This window comes from Choloepus didactylus, chromosome 14 (genome assembly GCF_015220235.1).
Source record: "Choloepus didactylus isolate mChoDid1 chromosome 14, mChoDid1.pri, whole genome shotgun sequence".
In the NCBI taxonomy this organism is placed as follows: Eukaryota; Metazoa; Chordata; class Mammalia; order Pilosa; family Megalonychidae; genus Choloepus; species Choloepus didactylus.
Window position 1 is genome coordinate 27,644,116 of NC_051320.1, and position 26,959 is coordinate 27,671,074.

Here is a 26,959-nt window from a genome sequence, read left to right on the forward strand (position 1 = left end):
CTGGATTATAAAATGTTCACATGGATGGGTGGAAAAAACTGCCAACATATGAAGCAGCCGAATAGCAGTGCTGGTTACCGGGTGGAGGAGGAAGCCAGCCCCGGGCTCCCACAACCATGCAGCAAACGCACCCTTGCTTCTGGAACTCCGGCTGCCCTCTTATTCTACCTGTTTGGTCCTTCTGTCATTATTCTTGGCACGGCAACTCGAGTTGATCTTTTTCTGATCCGTCATCATCTCTGGCCTTCCAGGGCTGGGCCGCAGACATGCTGTTTTGGACCAAGCCCCAGGAATAGCTCAGATTTTATACAGGGGCTCATATGCAAAGTATTAAGTGATGGCAGAATTTTTCTGCAAATATTTACTCTGCTTTGATACCATAGTGGTTGTACTTTCCCCCAAGCCTTTCACTTGTACCATAATTATGTAAAAATACACCACACTATTCAAGTTAGTTTAGGAAAAATTAATAAAAAGAATTAAGACCATTACAATGGGTCTTATTAACTGTGCCAAGTACACTGACGTAAGAGCCAACACACTGATGCTCCATACCTCTGTACATGACACTAGAAACATAAACTCAGAGTAAATCTGAAGTCTTCGAATAAACAGAGGCTCTAAAAAGACTCTGAGGCAGTTTGCATGCTACAAAAGGGAACAATATGAAAATGTTACAAAAGTGTCTTTGGAGAAGCCGAGTTACACAAAGCCCAGTTTTTGCTGATCAGGGCTATATTTGATCCATTTTCCAAATTTACCGTGAGAAAACTAACACCCACTGCCAAGTAACTGTTTCAATACCTTCCTTTACAAAGTAAAAATGGAAGACAAAAAAAAATTCCTTTAGAACTAGCTATTTTCCCTGTGTCTTTACATCACTGTCCCGTCCGAGATGGGCTGGAGCTGGCTGAGGCAAAGGATGTGATCCCTGAGTTCTCTGCGCCTTCATATCTGTCATTAAGCAATTAAATCCACTGCTCTAACCTCCCTACTGTGTGATATAGATACCTGCTGGACGCCTCAAAAATCTACAAGTTATCAAAAAGAAGTATTTTCTTAGTTAGAAACATGAAAATACATAATTACGCGGTGTACAGGGAGTTTTTCCAGTACTTTAGAGACAAAACTCACACAAAGCTTTATTTTAACAAGTGATCAGCCGTACTCAAAAAAGAAAAAAAAAAAGACATTACCCCCTCTCCCCCCCATTGCTCACATTGCCTTCTCCTCATAGAGAAACTAAATCGCACAGTTGGCACTGCAGGGCGCATGGCGTCTGTGTGACAAGAGGTTTCGCGGGAGTGGTTTCCACAGTGGCACTGGGAAACAACTACTCACTCCCTAGATATTTTTAAAGCTTCTTTTGAAAAATAAGGTAAAACGGGTCATCCCTGGAGCTTCTCCAGGATGCAGGTGTTCTAAGGGGGAAAGGGTGGTCAAGGAACAGACCACTGATGGGCAAGATCTGAGGAACCCTGCTTTTAATTCACTGACAAGTAGATCTGGCATGTCAAGTTTACCTTTGTGTTTAAGAAATTCTGTTCAGGTGTTAGTAACTTTGCAGCAACCCGTTTTTATGCGTCTGTTTCTCTCTGTAAAAAGTATATATTGTGTATCCACACTTACTGATATGGAATAATATGATTCCACTGCATTTTCTAACGGTGTGTCAAAGCCTTCACTGTAATTTCAAATCGGGTGCTAAGGAGCTTAAGTCGTGCTGTGCGTTCCGCCCACCGCGAGCCCGCAGCACGGTCCAGGTGGAGAGGGCGGGGGGCGGTTCCCGCCCCTCACCGCCGCACTCATCAGGCAGGACCGTCACCCCGTCTGGGTGCACACTGTGACTTCACATGTCCCTTGCTTTCCCACCGCAATGACTCCTTGCAGAAGAAAGGGGTGGCTGGGGCACAGGATAGGAAAAACAACGGAGTTCTTGACATTTACCTCATTCTGTTTGACAATTTGGCAAGGTGCAAGTTGAGGAATTACAACATACCCGGACAAACTTACCTTTAAATTCCACCCCACCCCCAACTCCCCAACTCCCTACTCACCATAGCATTGGCATCAACACATATTTTAAGAAAATATTTAAATATCAGTATCTGTTTTGAAAGTAATAGAATGACAAAGCCATATAAGCCAATGGGAAAAGAAAACAATTTCAAAAATCTCAGAAACAGAAATGAAGAATTTTAACATTATCTTTTTTTTTGAGTTGGTAATAAAATGCAATATGTTACATACTGTTTTTAATTGTTGTCTCCTACTTTAAAAAACCCAATATTTTGATAAATTTAATGCTACCATATCCCTCAGGGATTCTCTAAATGAGAGAGACATTTGACTAGAATTGTGTTTACTTTGGCTGGGAGACCCAGGTGTTTAAACTAGAAACCCAAGGTTTGAATTTCAGCACATTCAACAAAGGGATGTTACTCACTATTTCATTCTGATTCTGTTTATACTAATATTCAAAAAATACATAGAGAATAAAATTTTTCCTGAAAGCACCTGCAGATGGTATGTAAACTGGAATCCTTAAGTTATATGCTGATATATGTATGCAGTTCCAGTTAATATTTAAGATTAAATAAGAACTTCCAGGATTCCCAAACTTATTGAGTATTATTAATAATTAAAGAAAGAATGAAAGGATGTTTTCCAAAATATTTTAACATCATTCTCTTATAATGTTAATTACTTTTCAAATTTACTAATTAAAAAATAAGAAAGTGTCATTATGATACTGCTTGGCATGTCATTTACAGAATTCCATTGGAATTGGATGAAGATAGTTCCTTTTTAGTGGGTATGGTGTTAGTATATATGATAGATTGGTTTCACTCTGCTTGGAGTTCCCTCTTTCTCACCATGAATACCTTCTTACCACATGCTTCTATTAGACATGTTTGTCTTTATTCACATTCTCAGTCTCAGGATGAAAAACAGAAAGTTTTACTAAATGGAAGCCAGAAAACTTGAAAATATATTTTAAAACAAAATGTATTTATTTAAAATTGTTCAACAGTATGTCTCTAAAGGTAATGGATTAATTTAATAGATAATTATGGTATGTATTAAATTTGATCCAATGATATTAACAATTATAATTTTGTTTTCTGTTTAAAAAGTTAACTCTACGGTGAATACTTAATATCTGGTGCTACAAAATCCATTTTTATTGCTTAATTTATGTTTTGTGCAATGGAACAAGGTATTCCAGTGCATTCTCCTACCACTTGATAATATACACAAAAGGCTTACATCCAACTACATAGCTTAATTTATGGTTCAGTTAATGTAAGAGGATGGATGTGGCATTTCATAAATTTGTGTTGGAACCAGTGAAAATGTCGTGTGCCCTCAAACACAACATAGGAGAATGCATTCGCATTGGATAAAATGTCAAATAGCATACAATTTTATCACAGTATCATGTAACTTTAAATTGTATTATATAATTTAAAATAAAGTATAAGATAGATTAAAGGTTGAATTAATGTTCAAAATAATTGTTATTCATCAAGTTAAAAAAGAAAACTCAGCAACGTATCTAATATAAATGTCATTCTTTTAAATGTTGGGTCAGAAATACTCTTAAGAATAAGACTTTGATTTACTGCTGAGCTGACTTCTCAATTTTCAGTGGGCCTGCTCATCATTTTTGCAAACATAATTTGTCATTGGCAATAGTCAGTGTTCTTTGTAACTCCTGTTGCCTTTCTTTTAGGTCTATTATTCCTGCTGAGAATATCTACTAAAGAATTTTTCTTAGTGACACCAACTCTTGTCTTGCTGTGAATAATTGCATTCTTATAAAAATCATTCTTTTTATTGTAAACTTGCTGTGAATAATCACATTCTTATAAAAATCATTCCTTTTATTGTAAACTTGCTGCCAGAAGCATTGAAAAATATCCAAACCAGGAAACCTTTTATCCTTTTCTGCAATCATCTGCCATTTGAAGAAAATGAATCGCATACTAATTTATTTACAAAGCATTTAAGTAGAAGCTTTAATTTCACTGAAATAGTTCTCTCTTGACCATATATAAAACAATGAACTATGCACTGTAATATTAAATAGGGTCACATTTTAAGAGTTTTTTTCTGCAGCAATTTTTCACTCTTTCTAAAATTAAATATTTGCAACAAATACAAGTTTCAACTTATCAGCATTCCATGTTTATAGACTTATCTATTTTTAACGGCAAAGCATGTCAATACAATTTTTAAAGAAGGATTTTAAAGTAATCAACTTTTTTAGTGCTTCTATTGTTGGGGAGGTTTGAAAGTTTAAAAAGAGGTCATTTTATCATATAGCCTGTTAACTGTATAATAGTGAGAAGTACTCAATTTTGTATAAAAGCATTCATAGCTCAGAGTAAGTCAGACTCAATAATATCTTAAGTCAATAAAAATCCTGCAAGGCGATTTTCTCTGCTATATAATTAATACTGACTCCAGAGAGAAAAGTATGCAGAACCGGACACAAGCACTTAAAAAAAAGAAGGTTCCCTGTGAGCTGCAGGAAGGTTCCATCATCACCTTCCCTCCCTGGCAGCCCTTCACGGGGGAGTGAGGTCCTTGGGGGGGCACTTTCTCAAAAGTTCTCTCTTCTCTTTCAAGTAACAGTGCGTCGGGAATTCTACCTCATGAAATCACCCTTTTTTGGTATTTTCTTTTATAAGACAAAGACTTCAGGTAGTGAAAATTATTTAAACTCCTTTACATTGGTGTGAACTGCAAATAAATTTCTTCTAGCATGGGGAGCCCTCGTGTGCCCCAAATCCTTGCGTATCAATAGGGGAAAGGGAGTTGAGAGGCTGAAAGGAAAATTTTTGTCCGTACTCATATTCTCACTCTCTATTTAAAACCACCCGTCTTCCCACAAATTAAATGTTTAGGGGTACAAATAATCATGTTTTAGTTGTTATATATTATTCAGAAAAACACTATATCACATATCATATAGTATTATTATACGTGTGTGTGTATGTGGGGCCATATCACTAGAAAATATATAGAGCACATGTTCTGTATTCTTTCATCCATTCTCTCATTCATTCAACTAATAATGACTAAATGCCAGTTCATATTTCAAGCCCAGTACTAGGCACCAAGAACATGAAAATAAATGAGATGTTGATCTTGTCATTAAGGATTTATAAACCTTGAGAGGGGCTGGAGAGAAAGGGGATAGGTGACTGTCACTACACTTTCCTCTCAGGGAAAGTTCTGCAAGTTCTCACAAAGCTATGAGAATGGAAAATGGAATTCATTATTCTCCTAGCCCTTCTCCTTTCAACACATCCTATGCATCACTTTTAGATTCATTTTTCTGAAAGTAGGTTTTGCTCTACTGAGAACATAATCACCGACATGGAATATAAACTTCCTGGGGGCAGGTAATACATTTCCTTCTGCCTCTGCCTTTTAGCCAGAAAGTGCCCAGTAGATGTTTCAGAAAAATTAAGTTGGAAAAACCTAACATAGTCCTTCCGTCTATCAGATCAAGTGTAAACACCACAATCAAAGATTCAAGACCCTCTATAATGAGCCCTAATCAAATGCTGCCTCTATCACTCTGGCTTTGCCCCCACTATCCCCTTTGACCAGAGGACCCCAAAATCCCCTTTGCCAGCTGTCTGTTGCTTGCTGGGATGCCCCTCTCCTTTCTCTCCCTGCAAGGTGATGTTGCTCTGTTAAGCTTTTATTGTTTTCTCTCTGTAATCCTCTATCTGAAAGCTGAGCTACAATTATTGAGAGCCTGATATGCGTCAGGCACCATGCCAGTGTATTACATTTTATTTCCAATCCTCCCAAAAACTCTACATTTGATGTATAAATGAAAAAGTATGCAGATAACTTTGTGTACTCCAGCAGATGATAAAATTTTGAAAGAAGAGACCGTTTCCGGTGCATCTTTTGCTCCCTCCTTATTTTCTAACACTGGACCAAGCACATAGATGACTCTGAATGGAAACTTCCAGATTATCTGATTGACAGAATTTAGTTATGAAAGAATCAATGGCTCAACCTGAAGTTAATAAATAATGTTATTGCCGTTTTCCACTGAAGCATTACAAAGTTATGAGCTTTGTGAAAATAAATTCATTGTCTGATGATAAAAATGATTCATGCTCATGTAGAAAATCCACACAATACAGAAAAATATATGAAAGACATAAACTCTCAATTCCATCCCTCCAAAGTAGGCAATTAACATCTTTCCACTGTCCTTTTTGTCTCCCATTCACTCATGGAGCTTACATTCCAATAAGGAAGACATACAAAAAGCAGAGAAAATCAGATACGAGCTGTTTTATAACCTACTTTTCCCCTCCACTCAACAATATGTAATAAATAATTTTCTATGTCATTTGATCACCTATATTCCTTTTAAATTGCTGCATAATACTCCATTGTATGTTTGCTTCATATTTCTTTTAACCAAGTCATGGCTGATGGATAGTTTCCAATATTTTTTTGGACTGTTAACTTCGGTAGGTCAGGAACTGTGTTGATCCTTTTTACAATTCTATTCTAAGCATCTAAAATGAAGCGTGGTGCATGGTCATTTCTCAATAAACATTTATTAAGTGAATTGCCACGGAGAAAACTATGCTTGGACAGATTTATGACGTTCATTTACCTCCTTGGGCTATATTTATTATGTTTTCTTTAACAGGTATTTTTAATCACTCAGACCTCTGAGTCTCGCTCATTATACACCTTCTGCCTAGAACACTCTTCTCTAAAGCCCACCTGGTGCTTTGCTAGTTCCTGCTAATCCTGTGCTGGTGGAATTGACGTCCCCTCATGCAGGACTGGCTGTACTTTCTGAGAACTTCCTCAGACCTCTGAACTTCCTCTGCTACCTAACTTCTCTCCATACCCCCCATCAAAATGTAAGCTCCTTGAGAACGGGAGTATCTTCATCTTTTTAACCATTATCTATAAAATAGTTTTACAAAATTCATTTGTTTCTTACCTCAACTGAAATAAAATGTTAAGTTTTCCCCTGGATTTTGGAAAAGCCCTTCTTGTCAATTTCCATAAGGCCTGGGCCAATTACGAGGAGTGATTTCTGCTTAAGGACATTTAAATAGATATGCAATTGTAAGTAGAATGAAATACTCACTTTCGCCACTTGAACTTTAGGTAATTTTCCTTATGTTTTAAAGGAAGTAAATGTTATAATTACTACTTTAAAAAGGAAAAGTGTTGTTTCACTGCACTTCTAACATGTTCTTATTATGTACATCTAAACATTTTATCTTTCAATTGTCAATTTTCCAAGCTACTTACTTTAAGCTTCATAGAAACATCTTATCTCTGAGTCTGACGGGACTGAATTAATAAGTTTTTAAAACAAACATTCCCCACCAGTTGAAAAGGATATCTTGGACATAAGAGTTGCCTTTAACTTTCTAACAAAATGCCAACATCAGAAGAGAATTTTTAGTTAATTATTTTGGAAGAGGCAAACAAGTTGCCAAAATAATGCTGATCAGAATCAACATCTCCCCATGCCCCAGCTGCCCACCTGCCTTCCAAAGGAGCAGCATACTAATAGTAGCGAGAAGAATCCAGGGTTCAGAAGGCTTGTCCTTAAATATGCTGTTGGAATACTGAACTCAACTGAGCCCAGATAGAGGCTCCATTGTAACTGCACTGAAATTGGAGAGGCCTCCCGGGACCACAACTTAGACACATTCTGGGGAAGCTGAAGTTACAGGCCTTCTTTTGCACTATTCATTCTCAAAAAAAAAAGAAAAAAAGAAGAAGAGGAAGAAGAAGAAGGGCACCTTGAATTCCTTTCTCTACTAAGCAAACTTCCTATGAAGGTGATAACTGGGGTAAATTTTGGCTTTAAAAAGTAGTTACTCTCTCCCAGACTGAAGATTAGTGAGCACCTGTCAAAATCAAGGACCCCAGTCTGAATGAAAAGCCTGTCACATATGCCATGGACAAGTCCATTTCACAGTATTTTAAAATAAACGAACAGTAATCCAGCTGATGATGTGAAAGCTGAAGCGGCATTTCCATTCAACAAGAAAGAAAAGGAGGCCACATTTACTCAGGTACCCTCTGTGGTAGGCACTGGGCCAGAAGCCTCAGGTTCTGTCACCTCCTTTAGCTTCACAACATCCTTGTTGCCATCTCTGAAGCTTGTCAAGGTTGACTGTGTAACTGAGGAAACAAGCTCTCTCCAACTCTGAAGCTGTCACTTTCCTCAGACCACACCACCTGCCAGATGCACCATCCAACAGAATAAGGAGAAGATGGGAAGGTGAAGAAGAAAGTTTCATGGACAGATCGAGATCTGTCTGCCATAATAATTGCTGCTCAGAGTGATCACTTTTCCTTCCATAAGTCATTTAATTTGCTGAATTAGTAATCTTCAGTACACACTTAGATTCTGTGTTTCCAAACCAAAATTTCATGGAGGGACTCCTGCTCTGAAATCTCAATTAGTTTCACAGGTGATGGTTTCAAAGTGGATTTTCCCTCCTGTGTTTCAGACCTGCACACACAACTGCCTGCTGGACCTTACCTGTTCGTCCAACACACTTCAAATGCAAAATCTCAATTAATCTAACTTCTTCCTCCCAAAACCAGCTCATTTTCCTGGTTTCCTATCTCAGGGGATAACTCCATGTTGCTCTAACTGAAAACTAAGATCCTCATTTCTCTAACCTACCTGGAATACATTCCCAAATCCCATCCAGACTACTTTCTTAAGAGCTATTCACATCTGCCTCTGTTCTCTGTTCCCACAGACACAGCCTGGTGATTTCTCACCTGTATCACTGATGCCTCTAGCTTCACAGTCCGATTCACCTTCACAGTAGTGCTATAAGTTCTTTAATAAGTACCCTGGCATTCGGTACAAGTCCACCCTCCTAAGCAGAGTGTGCAATGCCTCACACAATCTGGCTCCCATCTCCCTTGCTGTACTCTTATCACAGAAATGCTCTGTGTTTGTACTCAAACATACTCAAACTCTGCTTCTAAATGCAATGAATTCCTCTGGAAGTCATTTCTCTTCCAGTCTGTGTTAATCATCATTGGACACTACCAGTATCCTTACATATTTCTATCTTTGTGGAAATCCCATTGTGATATAACTTTTTTTTTTTTATTTTTCTCTTTCCACTCAGCAGCCGGGCTTCTTGAGGACAGAGAACATCTTTCATCTCTGTATCCTCAATGCCCAGCATAGTGTCCTTCCTTCCTTCCTCCTTCCTTCCTTCATCCATCCAATCTACCTACCTACCTATCTACCTACCAACATATCTCCCAACTTTTCCAAAAGAGATTTTATGTTGCTTAAGCCATTACTATTTGTGAGACATAGGGAGAAAGAATCAAGGCTTTCAAAGAATACATTAGAAAAAACATTGTTCCATTACTGGGAACATTATCTGTGTTGCAGAAGTGTGTGATCGGGTCTTCATAAGTAAGTTAATGCACCAAGAAACTATTCACTTCTTTATATTGAAATATAAAGACCCTATCACACTTGTGTGGCAGAAGTATGTCACAGGGTCTTTATAAGTTGATGCACCAAGACACTATTATCTTTCTTTATATCACTAAAGAGTAACAGCCAGGTTATGTGACACAACTAGAGATGCTACTACCTTACCAACTGGCTTTGAGCAAACCACTTCAATTTCCCAATATATGTCAGAGATGATAAGACTGAGTTCACAGTGTTGACAGAGGATTAAATTCAGTGCTTTTTGTGAAAATGCTTTGTATACTATACAATGGCTGTTATTTCATTAACAGGGACTTTAAATTAAAAAAAACATTTCATGCCATACATGTCTCGGGCTGTGGCGTTCATTTTACTGATGTGAGAAGAGGTTTCCCTAAAGCCTGTTGCCCTCCTGCCTCCTACACCACCCAGGGCGGGCCAGCAGCTGAGCCCGTCCGTGCAATGGGATGCTGCCCGGGGCTGCATCTAAGGCTCCGTCCGCCTCCACGCTGCAAATGCCACCGTCAAGTTCCATCCTTCAAAATAGCTGCTGGGCAGGAGGAGGATGCAGCACGCCGGAAGAGGGCAAATGAGTGAAAGCTTGTCAGCGCAGCCAAAGAAACACGTGTCTTTTTGACATGAAGCCAGCATCATCATTTGCTCTGAAGGACAGCACAGTATGATCACTGTTAACAATAAACCTCCCCTTGTGGAACCTGGGGGAGAGGTGATGGTGTGAATGAGGAAAGAGCAAGGAAAGTACCCTGGATGTGCCTGGAACCCTTGGCATTTGCAAAAGTAACCAATGGCAGATTTTATGTTTTTTTTTTTTTTTTCCTGGAATGCTAGCTGTTGGAATGTTGGCAGTAAACCACTTGACTCATCCCCTTCAATTTCTAGCTCCTCCTTAATTCACCTCCTTTTCTTCCTCTGCGTCCCTGTAGTGCCTGGCCTGGTGCTTTGTGCGTAAAAGATACTCAATAAATAATTATAGCAGTTTAGACTTCCTTGGTGTTCCCTCTGTGCCAGTGCTGTTTCTAGGGACTTTATAGAGATGAACTCATTTAATCTTCACACTGACCCCGAGAGGTGGGTACTGTTATTCTATTTTACAGATAGGTACCTGAGGCACAGAGGGGTCCCTCATAAATGAATGAGTTCAACCTCTGGTACCTCTGGAAATGGAAGAAAACATACCACTTAAACATCGGACTTTGACTCAAACTGGAATAGTAGAGTTATGATTATACCCAACATTTCTCTGATTATAAGGAAATATTAACTAAATATAGAAAATAAAAATTTGAAGAAAATTTAATACCCTCTAATCCTACTACCCAGAGACAGATCCTTTTTTTAAGTTAAGTTTTGCAGATTATGAAAACAGTAGTGCTAATTGTAGACTATGAGTTCAAACACTTCAGAAAAAATATTTTTTAAAAATATGAGAGCTTGGGATTCAAATGGACAAGTGATGGTTCCTACCCTCAAGGAATTACCTAGTAGTGGATACAGGGAGGTTAACAAAATCATAATATGGTGCAGTATTTTTACACTGAGAACAACCTCTTCTTCCCACTACCAAATCCAACATACTTGCCTGCATCTGTACCTCTCGATTCTGCCTGCCTTCTTATCAAAAACCAATCCTGTAAACTTATGTTCTGGATCTCATCCTCTCTTGTCCACCTAAGGACTTCACTCCTGAAATTGTTCCCTCTTTCCCACATCACATATTTTTTCCTTTGTACTGAATCATTCCCACTGACATCCAAACTGCCTAAATATCTTCTACTTTAAAATTAAACAACCCTTCCTTCATCCTGATTCCTCCACAAGCCACCCCATCTTTGCATTCTACTATTGTCAAAATGCCTACTTTTCTGTCTTCACTTTATCAACCCTCCTCCTCTCAAAACCCATTCCAATTGAGCTTACGTCGTCATGCTTCATGGCAATGGTGCTTCTCAGGGTCATCAACTGTTATCCTTCTTGCCAAATGCAACGGTCACTTCTTTGTCCTCAACTTAGGCAGCATTTGACATAACAGTAGACTTTACCCTCATCCTTCGAATACTTTATTCTCTAGGTTTCTTGACAGGACATACTTTTCCACCCCTACCTCACTGGTTATTCCTTCCTAACCACTTGGGAAGCTCTTCTTCCTTGGTCCCCTTTCTAACTGTTTGAGTGCCCTTCTTCTTGATTTACATGCTTTCCCTATGTAATATCATCTAGTATCGTAGCTTTATGACTTCCCAAACTATATATTTGGAATTTGCCTCTCTCCTCTGGGATCCAAAACTATATGATATGTCTATCTGTGATGTTTTGACTTGGATATTGAATAGGTGTTTCAAACTTAATATGCTCAAAGCAGAATCCTTGAATCAAACTCCTTTCCCTGCCTCCCAACTCCAAATTCACTCTTCCCCATCTCAGAAATGTGACCACCCATCCAGTTTTTCAGGTCAAAGCTTAGCAGCCATCCTTGATTCCTCTCTCTTCTCTTTCCTCTCACATCTAACACATTGGCAAATCTTGTCTGTGTTTCCACCAATACATACCACAATCCTGTGACTTCTCACCGTGCCAGAACTGTTACAATTGCATTCCAAAGCTAATTTTCTCCTCAATTGGCTGCAACATTTCTTAATTGGTCTCTTTGGGGCCACTCTTGCCCCCTTCCTCATATGATAACCAGACTGATGTTTTAAATGTGTAAATACAATTCTATCATGTACGTGCTTAAAACTGTCCAATGGCTTTCCACCGATATTAGGAAAAACTCCAACCTCTTTACCAGTCTACAAGATCCTTTGTGATCTAGACTGCCACTCTCCCCAGGTCTGCTTGCTTGCTTCTTGCAGAAGCAAACTCATTCCCCACCCCCCCCACGCCCCCATCCCTGCCCCAGAGCCTTCACACTTGCCAGAATGCTCTCCTGCCATGTTGTTGCCCAACTGCTTCTTTCCAAACTTCCCGGTTTCTTCACAAATGTTACCTCCTCGCTGACAACTCCTTCCTGATCATCTTAACTAAAGATGTCCTACTCCAAGTCACCCTGATCCAATTATTGTTTTATTTTCTTCACAGCACCTGAAACTGTCCCCTTATCTAGGTGTCTTACCTACTTCCCTCTCTAGAGTGCTAACTCTATGAGGAGAGTGACCTTGCTTCATTCACGGCTCTATCATCAGCATCCAGAACTGTGCGTAGGCCCTTGCTAAGTATTTACTGACTATTGAATGGAAAAAAAATAAAGCATAAAGAGACCACAGGATGCTATGGGCATCTCAGTTTTGAACCATTACAGAGAAACAGCATTTATAATCCTACCATCCAAAAATAACCACTGGTAGCTTTTTAATATATTTACCTCCATTTATTTTTTAATATGTCAGAGATACTAAAATCATGATCATACTCTGTAATTTATTTTGCAGACTGCTTATTTTTAAATTTGAAGTTACATCACGGTATCTTTTAAAAACATATCTCCCTCATGCAGAGGTGTTGGACTTCCTCACCTGGATTGTTGCTGATGTTCTCACAAACATTGGGAACTGATGGCTTGATGTGCTAAGCCCTCTGTCTTGGGGCTGGCCCCTATGAAGCTCGTTGCTGCAAGGAGAGGCTAAACCTGCTTATAATTGTGCGTAAGAGTCTCCCCCTGTGTGCCTCTTTGCTGCTCAGATGTGGCCCTCTCTCTCTCTCTAACTAAGCCACCTTGGCAGGTGATCTTGCTGCCCTCCCCACTACGTGGGACCTGACCCCCAGGGGTGTAAATTTCCCTGGCAATGCAGGATATGACTCCCAGGGATGAATCTGGACCTGGCATCATGGGATTGAGAGCATCTTCTTGACCAAAAGGGGGATGCAAAATGAAATGAAATAAACCTTCAGTGGCTGAGAGATTTCAAATGGAGTCGAGAGATCACTCTGGTGGACATTCTTACACATTATATAGATAACCCTTTTTAGGTTTTAATATATTGGAATAGCTAGAAGTAAATACCTGAAACGACCAAACTCCAACACAGTAGCCTTGACTCTTGAAGACGATTGTATAACAAGTAGCTTACAAGGAGTGACAGTGTGATTGTGAAAACCCTGTGGATCGCACTCCCTTTATCTAGTGTATGGACGGATGAGTAGAAAAACGGTGACAAAACCTAAATGAAAAATAGGGTGGGATGGGGGGAGGGGTGATTTGGGTGTTCCATATTTATTTTTATTCTGATTCTGATTCTTTCTGGTGTTAGGAAAATGTTCAAAAACAGATTGGGGTGATGAATGCACAACTCTAAGATGGTATTGTGAACAGCTGATTGTACACCATGGATGATTGTATGGTATGTGAATATATCTCAATAAAACTGAACTAAAAAAAAAACATATCTCCCTCAAGTATTTTTTTAATATACCATATATTTTATCATCAAGGCCATACAATACTTTTATAGCCTATATTTTAAACTCAAAATGAACCATGATTATTTTCCTAGGTCCAATAAATAGTCTTTAAATAGTCAATGAGTATGTACATTCATTTAATTATCAATCTACTGTTGGATACTTAAAATATTTAGACATTTTAGCTGTAAAAACTACTGTGTAGGAGGTACAATGGGGATGGTGGTGAGTGGACTTCTGGGGAGCATCAGACCTGGATTACAATCTGCCACTCCACAGTTTTTTTTTTTTTTTTTAACCACTGTAAGCTTCACTTGGCTCTTCCATAAAACAGAGATAGTAATAGGGCTTCTCTCAGACAGTTATCAGAGTACTGGATGAAATACTGCATATAAATCACTTTGAACAAGTTTTCAATGAATGCTTCTTATATATCTTATAACTACCTGTCGACAACTCTACTTTCTTAGAATAGATGCAAAAAGTGGGAATCCTGAGTATAAAGATCAGCACATTAAGGTTCTGATGACACATTGTCAATGTGCTTGTAGGAAAACTTGCGCCAACTCATATCCTTACCACGTATACCTTATGTGTTCATCTTACTGCATTTTAGTCCGTATTATTGATTTTAAATATTTGCCAATTTGATGGGCAAGAGGCTGAACACTTGCTGCTCTTTGACTTGATATTTCTGATTCCTAGAAGTAAAATACAGTATGTTTCATATCTTCCTATATGGTGATAATTGGAATGCTTTCCTCTTGTGAATTATCTGTTCATGTCCTTTGTTCATTTCTTCTATTGAGCTACTTCTTTATGTTTTTCTTACTCATTTGTAATATTAGCTCTTTGTTATGTTGGCTGCAAATATTTTGCCCAGTTTTGTCTTTTTAATGTTATCATATGGCTTTTAAAAATAATATTTGTTTTTTACCCTTATTATAGAAAATATACATATATTATAGAGAATTTGAAATATATAGCAAAGTACAAATAAGAAACAACCCCCTCCGCACAAATCCTGGAATTCTGGACTACATCTTTGCATATATTTTTTGTACATCCATTTATTTATTCAACATATATGATGAATAAATGTTGCCTTCTATAGGCCAGGCACTGTGCCAAAAAGAAAGAGCAGTGAAATATATTATTTTACATAGGACATATAATTGTTTTTAGAGAATTCAGAGCATATTATACAGGTGTTCATGTGTATAAATATATTCCTCAAAATAGGACTTAAAAATGAACTTATTGAAAAAATATTAAAAAATACTTTTACAAACGGAACACCTAGGATCAACAAACTGAACATTATTAGAATTTCATAATTTGGAAATTCTTATTATAAATACTTGTGTTTATCTCCAATTAGTAAGAATTCCTAGACGTATAGTCAGTGCACATAATAGCAATCCTTGATACTTATGATCAAATGGCTGTCCCAAAAATCCAACCTCCATAAGCAATATGAGATTCTTGAATTTGTTTATATTTTCTCTTTGTGTTTTATTCTTTCCTATTTTAACTTTTTAATTTACCTATTTTAGCATATAAATTGAATAATCTAGTCCTTCACTATTAATTTGTTCAGCTTAATTTAATGAACAAAATTTTTCTACGAATTGGGATCTTTAGCTGAGTTATCTCTCATCCCTATCGTTAGGCCAATGTCAACGTCAGGCCAGCACTAAAGCTTCACATTATTGTAGAATTATAAAACATTTTAATATTTGGTTAAGCTAGATGTTTACTATGACTTTGTTTTGCCAAGTTTTTCTAGGTATTTTTGACTATTTACCCTTCCAAATAGATCTTAGAGCAATTTTGTCATATTACAAAAAAGGAAAGAATAAAATCTCATTTATTCAAATCTTCCTTTATATCTCTCAGTAAGATTTAATATTTTTCTTCATGTAGGTCTCACAAATACTTCTTATATGGTTTACTCCTTCTCTTCCTTTTTTGATTTTTTTTTTTTTTTTGGTTTATTTTTGTTTTGTTGCTGACATTTCACAATAATAATTTAAATTTTCTACATTATAGCTCTAATATAGAATGGCTGTGGAGTTTTGAATTTTAATACTATATCCTTTTACTTTATGTTTGCAGAGTTTATCAGGAGAGACTAAACACACACAAAAGCCTAATGTACAGAGCTGAAATGAGGACCACATGTGTGTGTGTGTGCACATTTATGTATGGAATATAATTATTGATATACAGACACATTTTGAGATGCTAGTGGAAGGCAGTGAAAGCAGAGAACACCTTGGGCTCTTCCTAAAGTGTCTTCCTTGCCAGCATTCATAGCCCGTTTCTCCAGCAGCAGAGGACAACCAGATCGTTTAGTGTAGACACAAAAACTAGACCCTGGGCATCTGCCTTTCTTCTAGTTTATTTATAAAGAATAAAGCAGTTTCTAAACAAATGATGATATTTCTCTAAAACAAAAACTCAATTTCTGAATTATTTAAATATTTTATGCTTTTGGAAGCTAAGCATTAGGTCAGCACAGAATGCTTGGAATTGAAATTGGAGTTATTTAAAATTAGTATAACTGATATTATGAAGAATGATTTTTTCTAGCTAAAAATAAATATATCAAGATATATTAAAATGATTAATAGATGATAACAAGTTTTAGAGTAATATACTACAAATTTAAGAACAATTAAATCAAGAGGCAAACTAATTTCTTTTGCTTTACAAGAAAAATCATCATAGTTTTCTCCCTTTGAAATGATGGCATTGCCAAGAGTGCCCACAAGCTCTTTTCCCTGGCCTTAGAGTTATCAGACCCAGACTCTAACAAGACCAAAGCCTTTGGACTCAGGCCTATTTTTTTCTTTTCAATACAAATTGTAAAATCAAGCAACTGCAAGTGCAGACCTGGGACAGGAGTGTAGACACTGAAGATACTGAAGGAAGAGTGGGAATATCTGTACTGTAATAATCCCTGATACCAAAGCATCCTCCAGTCGGTCCTGATTAACGGAAGCAATAGGCAAGGGAGTGAAGAGGAGAGTCCCAAGGCAGTTTTGCACTTAACAGGTCTACGTGGTCCTGTTTCTGAGTCTCAGAGGAGACAAGAGGATGTCCTCTGCTTTCCAGCTTAATCCCTGTAGGGGCGGAGTGTGGCTTGTCTGAAAGCCACCATGTCAGCACCACCGGTTGGCACAGCAGCCATTAGTCAGTAAGACAAGACTACTGAAAGCCAGGCAGGAGAAAACTCAGCATCACCTTATGCCTTATTTCTAATTAGACTTCTATCCAGTTTTATGAAACATGTGCTTTTAAGAGTAGAAAAATTCAGCAGCACTGACCAGGGGCAGGTTAAACTGAAACCCACACTGTATGCTGAAGGGCTTTCCTCACTCTATTTGCAAATAGCCTTTCAATAAAAATCCAACAGAAAGAACTTCCTCCATTCACTTAGGAAGGGTGATACTTCACTAAAGCAACTGAAAAAAACTCCAGTTACATACTGTTACTCATAAAAAATCACTTCCACATAAGCATCGTCGTATTGCTCACGGAGACCTTTTTGGAAAATGATATCCAGGACTTTAGTCAGTCTTACAAATAGGAATGCCAGAAGTACAGTATGGAACTAGAACCTAAAGTCTAAACCCTTCTCTGGGGGTGGGGGTGGGGGGGATGTGTGCAGTGCAGAATATGATTTCCTAGGAAAACTGCATCTCCCTGTTACTCATGATCCTTTACACATCAAACATCTTTATGGTACAGAATTACAAAACTTCTCTTTTTTTCCCAGTGTGTCAACAGAATTAATTTAAACTGTATTTTTTTGTATTAAGTATTGTTACTAAGTGAAATGACAAGTAAGAATTTTAAAACTAAAGATGTTTCACTTTTTGAATGTTTAAAATTCAATTAAGGTATTTCTATATCACTTTAAAAATCATATGCTTAATTTCCTAAATCATATCCTAGTAACTATTTTAAGCATATACTTTGATAACACAACAAATGTTATTGGAAGGCCTCATATAGTTTATGTCATTATTCAAAGCCTCTTATATGCCAAAGATGTGAACTAACCAAATTATACAGAGGGTGGCTGGCAAAAAGTTAAGATTTTAGAAGAAAATGAAGCCAAATGTCAATAAAGATTCAGGAAACACACTTCAAGCTAATTAATATACTATTAATCTCCTTGAAATTATTTGTACCATTGATCTTTATAAACTAAAAACTTGTCATTTAAGTATGTTAAAATATTCATATCCCCTAACATAGCACATTGCTAACTGGAGTGTGAAATCGGACATTACCACATCATTTTTTCCTGATGAGATAATTTTGGTTTACCTAAGAGCATTATGTCAATGCATTTATTTTTTTGCTAGGAAGTAATTTTCCTTTTTATTTTGAAAGAAACTAATATTTACAATGACTGGTCCCAAGTTTGCTGAATTAATAAAATACAAAAAGAAATGTTAAAATAAGTAAAGTGGCAATTTATTTTTAAAATACTGTACAAATCTAGGTAAAAAATTTCTAAAGACAGCTGCTAAATGAATCTTTCATTTCTACTTTTGTAGATACCTATATGTTATTCTTACATACAATAATTTAAAATAAACTTTTATAAGATTCTAACTTCAAATAATATTTCTACTACTGTTTTATATATTCGGTTGAATCATATCTTCATTCTATTTTCTAATTTACCAGTAACAAGAAATACTTCTCATGCCAAGAATAGAATCTGATATTTCAATAACTAACTGGATAGAGCACTAGTTATCATTTTTTTATTTGGGCTTATGGGGAAAAAAAACCACATCTCTAAACTAGAATTTTTAATATATTTGTTTCTGTACTATTTCAGATAGTGTCTATAAACTTATCAGTGTACATAGTATCAGTAAACAAATACAAATCTAGCTATATTATATCAAAATTGAGTTTAGTAGTTTTTTCGGTCCAAAGTATACAGGCATTACTTTGCCTAACTTCTCACTTTTCACCACATAGTTCTGGCACTATACAGACAATCTTTGGCATTTTTAAGAAGACAGAGTTAAAAAACAATAGCAAATTACTGCTAATTTCTTCTTGATGGATGCTATTAACACCCATTAACATCAATAAGAGTAACTTGGTTGTAACCAGGACAAAATATCAGCCTCCTCTGTGTCATTAGAAACAAACAGAAACTTAGCAAAGGAATTTTAACATGCTAGTAAAAATGGAATTTTCTTGTGCTATTCTCTCATGAAGTGAAACATAACCATAAATCAGAAACAGCTTTTGAAAATAAGTATGATTATTAACCTTTTCCAAAGCCAATCTGAATTTGTCATTCATTTGGAATATTTATTTCTACCTTAAAAATAGTAATGTCTTATGGGTAGTTTCCTTAAGGAAAGCAAACACTTTAAAATGCAAACAATTCTGCATTTTATCCTCAGTATAAAAGTAAATACTTCATTGAGGGATGGAAAAAATAAAGCACATTTAAATAATTTTATTGCACTGTAAGTTGCCAATTCGTCTGTGAGTAGTTTCATTGCAGATGAAAAGAAATCAAAATACAGGACAGATGTTGAACAAACCGCATTTAAGTTCTGTCACACACTGGCATTTTTCAAATGATTTTGGCTCATCTATTAAATAAGGTGCATTTTGCTTGATTTTGAAAAGGGAAACATCAGGAAATATTTAAAGGCCAATTGCTGCCAATTAACTTTGATCAGCAAAAGTTCTATTTGAATCTTTCAGATTCTTCTCCCGTCTGAAATAACATACATTTATAAAATCTAGCAAAACAACAACCTGATGATTAATGCCTGTTGGCAGCCCTACCACAAGCTTGCTTAACAGCAGGATTTAAATAAACAACTGTCTCTATTAAGAAGGGAGGGAAATGTAGTTATAGTCATGTTTTTCATAACGGTGATATGAAAATAATATTCTTTGTTTTTAAGAATCCTGCTAACCCAAGCTCATCATGTTTGTCAGTACCATTAGCACATTTAGCTAGCCATCTTACACCACCCTCCCCACCCCGTCCAGTCCCAATGGACAAATAATCAGGAATTTTACATAAGAAATCCTGGCACCCAAACAGCAGAGACCTGACTAAAATGGCATCTAACCCATTGGACCAGTCAGAAAGAAAAGCATTCAATCTAATCTTATATGAGTCTGACACAACAGCATATGCAAGAGTCATGATTTCTTGACAGGGATTATGTACCTGAGAAATCTGTAGCATCTGATAATCAATAAATTTAATATTTAATATTCTTGATGTCAAATTCTAATCCTTATCAATGGTTAAGTACACTCTACTTTTGAAACACAACAGCCAGAGTAAAACAAAACAGAGAAATACTATGAAGACAAAATACATTATTATATCATCACTAATTCCTTTATCTCATTATTCCAATTATATTTTAATAAATAATATTCCATTGTTTTTTAAAAACTGATCACCTATATTCAAACATGCATCATGAAACAAATACAAAAGAAGCATGTATAAAACAAGTATTACTTACTTCTAAGTCATTAAAAAATAGATGTGTGTCTGCCAAATTGAAAATCATTTCTTCCATTCGCAGTCCAAGGGAAACTGAAGTGGGTGGATCCTAAAAGAAGAATTTTATAAAGTCAAGACATATATACTTCAGGTTACCCAAAACACAGATTCACCTTAAGAGAGAGCCAGTTTCAGGAATGGCTGAAAGCAAGAGATATATTGAGAGACTTGGACTCCAGCTCTGTTCAATGTGCATGTTTTATTCTGTGTGCAAACTTTAGCAACTTATTTTATTTAAAAAGCCATGTGCACCCAAAGTTGTTTGTACTTTCCATAATGAAGAAATAACTTGTTGCCTTAAAAATGTTACTTGGTCATATAAAATAGAGGAAATTTAGCTTTGCCAGCCTGTCTCAGGAGCAAGCAAATCAAGAAACCATTGTTTATATTATCCCACAATCCATAAAGAGTGTCTAAATGCATTGCCACAATTACCAGAAAATAAACACAATATAATTTCAGAAGAGTAGTAAACAGTAATTTTACTCCAGATGATAACTCTCTTTACCTATATTTAGAGGGCCTTCAAATTTTGAGTATAAATCTGGCCACTAGGACCCCCCGACTCTCTCTCCAGCTCAGGGATCTGACTAACATTCAAGTGACACTTTCTTGTCATTAAATAGTGAAAGAGCTACTGGTTTCTACCCTGTGCTTCAAAGCCTTTGACACCAGTGGTGAGCAATCTGTCCCACAGCCCATATATGATGACATCTGCTGGAACTGACATGAACTTAGGGGGATATACAGATTTTGGCAGTCTTTAGGATGTTACTATCTTAGCAACATATCAAATTCAGGAAACAACACAGTTCATGGTTGGAAATCCTGCATCATTAGCGAAGAAGGAAAAAATTTCCATAGTGAGTATACAAGGATGTAAAATGAATTTCTGAATATTTTATTGACATCGAATACCAACTTTGATATGTACAGCATTTAAAATTTTTCCAAAAAACAATAATTTCTAATACACAATTTTATTATCACAGCAAACCTGTGGAATAGGTACAGAATCTACCTGAATCATCATTTTAACCAAGGAAATTATTATAACTAGAGAAATTAAGCCTTCATGTAGACAACTCACCTGGTCAAGGTGTGCTCTGCAGATCACCAGTACCTGAATCTTATGTTATGGTAAAGAACATAGAGTCCAGCAAAGTTAAGAGTCTTACTACCCAGGAATGCCCAACATAAGAAAGTACACGTTCTGTACTGTCTTCAGAACGAACTATCTTCATTCCAAATCTCAAGCCTTGCCTGCGTCTCACTCCCTTCTCTCCATTCATCTGAAGTCTATGGAGCCCTCGAGTAGCGCCCTCTCCGCTAGCGATCAAGAGCCCTGGGCTCCGACCGCCTACACTTGCTTTCCCACTCTGCTCTCCTTATTTACCTTTTTGAATCTCGGTTTTCTCATCTGATAAATCAGATGGCTCGCGGCAAGCACATTATTCTCAAAGAGAATAACAAAAAATTTCTGGTCTCTCAGTTTGGCACAATCACACGTGTTTGTACGCCATGGCTCTCCCCACCTAGGACTCAAGGCCGGAAGAAGGCAGAGCCGCGGGACGGCAGGATGGGGGCGGAGACTTGCCTCCCATGGGCCAATCAGCGGCGGCCAGGGAGGCGGCGCCAACACCTCCAGCCTGGGCTTCCCGGCCAGGGCGGGCTGACAGCGGGAAGGCGGCCGAGCACACGGTGTCGCCGGGGGTCGGAGTGTTAGGCTGGCAAAGGAGCACAACAAACACGAGGTGGTTCGAGAGAGGGCAGGGAGGAAACAAGGAAGCAGAGGAGGCACGTTCACAGCGGCTCATGGCCAAATGAGGGGCCGTGAGCTGCACCCGAGGGATAAGTGAAAACAATTCTAATTTCCTGTGTGATGATTCAAACAATTTAGCATCCTTAAATGGTTCTTTATTAATACCATCTAAAATTTATGAAATTTCTTAGGTTGTAGAACTGAAACAGTTTACAAATGAAAAAAAGAGAAATGAACTCATCCAATCTTGGTTTTATAGGAAATTGCTCTCACACGAGGACTGTAAATATCAGTGAGCAGGCTGGGAAAAGAAAATGCTCAATATACCCTAGGGTGGAATTAACCAGTAGGGGAAGTTCAAACAGCTGTTTCTAAAACAAAACACCTGACTAAGGTGTTTACTCCCTCTAGTTCAGGCCAATAAAAATACAGGGACTTGTCTCATAACTATGTCCATGAATCTTTTTATGTGGCAAGGAGGAAGAGAATCACCACATTGATTTAATTGCCTATTCTGGAATTTATGTGCCATGGCATTGCTACTTTTGAAAAATTATTATGTCTTCTTTATATGGTTGTTTATTTATGTGACCATTAAAAGAACTCTATTGTTTGTGAAAATATAGCACACTTTACCTTTTCTTCATAAATTACAGGAGTGACTTTCTTGTTGGAGTACTAATAAATTTTAAAGGCTTGTTCAGTCTTGTGGTCAAATACAACACAGATGTTGGCCTTATTTACCTTTTAATGTTATTCTCTTCTGTTATTTGCTGCCATTCCTTAACAGTAATTATACCTGCCGCTCCAGAGAATTGTTATGAAATATTTACTACATCAAAAGGACTGTTTGACAGTTAACTAAAAGGAGAGGATTTTAGAATAGGAAGGGATTCTGGTCTACAGCAGTGTTTCTCAAACATTTTTAAACCACAATCCACAGTAAAAAGTTCATTTTACATCATGACCAAGTACTCTGTTTCTTTCTCTCTCTTTGCCCCCACCCCCACCTCCACTCCCACCCCCATACACAGAGCTGAAATATAAATTTTGCAAAATAAGACATTCCTTGCTGGGTAGGGCACACCCTGATATTCTCCATTTCATAACCCACTAATGTGTTGGGATCTACAGTTTGAAAAGCAGTGCTTCAGATGACACCTACTCTTTGATTTTAGAGATAGGAAAACTGAATTCCAGAGGTGTTATGATTTGCTTGTGGTGACAGAGCTGGCAGACTACAAAGCCACCTACCCCTTAGGATTTTACCAAAGAGGAAAAGAGCAGAAGGGCAGGCAGATGTCCATGTTTACAGATTTGCTTACTCATTCAGCAACTGGAGTTCTTCTGATTATCAAGCTTAGATTTTATTTTTCTGTGCTGTTACAACAATCTCTTACTGCTTTAAAAAATTTTCAAACATGTCTAAGTCAAACATGACAAAAGCTAACATTGAAAGTTAATAAAGTCTTAGCTTGAAGGCTTATTTTGGCATATTCAGAGGAAGAAAGAAAAAAACACATTTCTCGACCGAAACTGAGACCTTGAAATCACCATGTCTTTGGCTTAATCTTACTTTTTTGTGTGTGCTTTGCTATAACAAATTCCAGAACTGCTGTTATGAGGTGGTTGCCTTTAAAACACCATTTTTTTTTAATACCACTTCTGAAAAACTATTTAGAGCTTTGCCCCCACTTACAAATAACATCTCATTTTGAATAAAACCCTGTGGCCAAACGTTTCGTTTCTTTTCTGAACTTGACCCCTCTGTGACATTTGACACAGTTGCTGTTCTCTCTGTTTTTAACATTCCTCCTTCCCTGGTATCTATGACATCATAAATATTTCTTTTAAATTTCTCCCTACAATCTGACTGTCCGTTACATACTCCTTCAATGATGTTGGTCCTTAGGACTGTTCTTGTCCATTCCTCACCCTTTCAGACTGCCTTGCAGACCCCAACTCGCTCATGGCTTCAATCACCACCCCCCTTCCCTCTATTAGATCTGTGACCCAGATCTTAACTATCGGCCTAATGATCAATTACTTATTGATCATTTCTACCTGGAAGTCCCACTGATCATCTGAAACTCAATGTGCCGCAAGTTAGATTCATGTTTTCCTTAGTTAGGAGATGGGCACCCTATCAACCCAAAACCTGGACCTCTTCCTAAATAGCCTCTTCTTACTCCCCACACCAAGTCAATTACTAAACTACTTGGACCTGGAAACCATACCTTCTTTAAATCTTCATTACCACTGATTTATTCCAGTCACATTGTCTCTTCTGCAGATATCTGTAATTCTCTCCTGCCTGGGCTTTCCGCTGAGGGCCTTGCTATCCCCATTCTATCCTCTCATCTTTTAGGGAAAATCCAAACACTACATCAAGTACAAAAGGCCCATAAGTGCCTATCTCCCCAACATGTGATCTATTTATGGTGTTTCCAACTACTTTTTTGATCATGGAATCCCTTCTCAAAAGCCTGATATAAATCAAAATGGCTGTAATGGGTGCTCCTTCACCTAAAGAACCTTAAAGAAAATGTGGGTAAAGGGTCTGTCTTCACAGGTGGCCTATAGAGTCGAACCTCATTATTCGCAGATTCTAAATTTGTGAATTTGCCTACTTGCTAAAATTTATTTGTAACCAATACTTGTGGTATTTTTCTGGTCAGTCTTGGACATGCACAGAGTGGCAAAAAATGTGAGTTGCTCATTCCCAGATGAAGTTGAACAAGGCAATGCTCTGCCTTCTTGTTTCAGCTCTCCTACTGTACACAAGGGTCCTTCTTGTGGTTTATTTAGTGCAATGTCATCTGCATTTTTTTTAGATGGTGATTTCACTATTTAAAATGGCCCCAAGTGTAGTGCTGAAGTGCTGTCTAGTGTTCCAAAGCCCAGGAAGACTATGATGCACCTTAAGGAAAAAATGCATGTGTGGGAGCAGCTGCATTCATGTGGGAGCAGCTGCATTCATGCAGGAGTTACGGAGCTGTTAGCCACTAGTTTCACGTTAATGAATCAATACATATTAAGGTGTCTTTAAACATAAACATACATGAGACAGAGTTATATATTGATCAATGGACAAAAATGCTATAGCTGGAGGCTCTCAGGCACTTAACCCTCTATTCCCCCTAGGGGTGATGGTTCAGTATTTGCTAATTCAGCATTTGCTATGACTTTACCTAACAAACAGTGAGGGAAGAGATTGTATTGTGGTCTCTGACCAACCATGCTCTCTTACATCCCACATTTCTGCTTGCAGCATCTCACTTCTCTGCGACATTCATTAGTTCAATGTTTCCTCCTCCTTGAAGCACCCCTTCTAGATTCTTTCCCTCTGGGCTCAGCAGCCCATTGGGTACCACAGCTCTGAGTGTTCTAGTTTAAGCCTCTTGAGGACAGAGGCTCAACTGTATGTCCTTGATGCTTAGCACAATGTCTGGCACATGGGCTTTCCCAAAGTCGTGAAGGAATACATGAATGAAAAGCAATAAATGCAGTGTATTTCAAATAATTCCCAATGAATACAAAGTAAAATACACAATTTTATCTTTAGTTAGTTATCAGTGTTCTGTGTCAATAAAATAATTCCTAGTTACCTAAGCTAGGGAAAAAAATGTACTAGAGTTGAGCCCTAAAATCATTCTGAAACTTGAATCCTAAAATCATTCTATCTAAATAAGACAGTATTAAACAAGTTCATTAGTAAATGTTATTTACCTGATTTAAGAGCAGCTGACTCTTCAAATAGCTACATCCCAAGCCTTACTTTTCTATTTAATGAGGTGGATAAAATTAGCATAAGATCAGCATACAATTATTTACGTTTTAAACTCAGTAGTGGTGTATGGTTCAATAGTTTGCAAAATATACTCCTATGTGAGCTGCAATTTAGTTCCCTAGTGAAAAGCAAATAGTACAGTGCAGTGGCTCAAAAAAAGAGAAAATATAACAAAATGTTTTATGACTTTTCTTGTTCCGTGAATAGTGTGGGTTTACTGCAGCTCGTATGCACAGGAAACCCTACTAGTGGAGACTTTTTCTCAGCTCTTTCTCACCCAAACCAAACACAACAAACACCAACAACCTTCCCCCCAGAATTGAATGAAATTTAACTGTACTCCTAAATTATTTTAAAACAATACTAAATTAAAAATGTTTGCTTATAGACATGAAAGGAAAGTGAAGGAACTTGTTGTAATGCTAGGCTACACCTGGCTGTTTTCTGCACTTAAGGATGAATTATTTCTACTGAAATGAAAATAACTTTATGTAGAAAAATTAAACAACAGTGAAATCTGCCACTTCTCAATAGAGCCAGGCCTAAAACAATCATTTGCCTTCATCCTCTCCATCGTCAAGTGATCTCTTATTATCTCATTGCCCCAAGATCTAGAACATAGAACTGTCCACAGAGACTAAAGTCGTCATCATCCCTCACTCAACTCCTAATCCCTGGCCCACTGTTGTCCCTTTACTGTTTCTTGATTTTTTTTTTCTGACCCGATCACTGCTATCATTCTACATCTTCATGTGATGAAAATATTGAAAAAGTAAGAAAAAATCTAGACTGAAAGGCTATGAAATGCAACCTCTGAAGGGACTGGCAGCTGTCAGTCCTACACTCACATGCTGAAAACGTATGAGCCATTTTTATTTCTTTTAAAATATTTATTGTGGTAACGTACATAAA

The 26,959-nt window shown here is 37.4% G+C and overlaps 1 protein-coding gene across 1 annotated transcript in view; it reads right to left on the reverse strand.

The window, feature by feature from the left end:
* EYA1 (EYA transcriptional coactivator and phosphatase 1) overlaps positions 1 to 26,959 on the reverse strand; it is a 163,541-nt gene that overhangs the window by 29,116 nt on the left and 107,466 nt on the right. Inside the window, exon 13 of the mRNA XM_037803271.1 lies at positions 20,455 to 20,544. Within this exon, the coding sequence (XP_037659199.1) occupies positions 20,455 to 20,544 (90 nt within the window). The remainder of the gene's footprint in view (positions 1 to 20,454; positions 20,545 to 26,959) is intronic.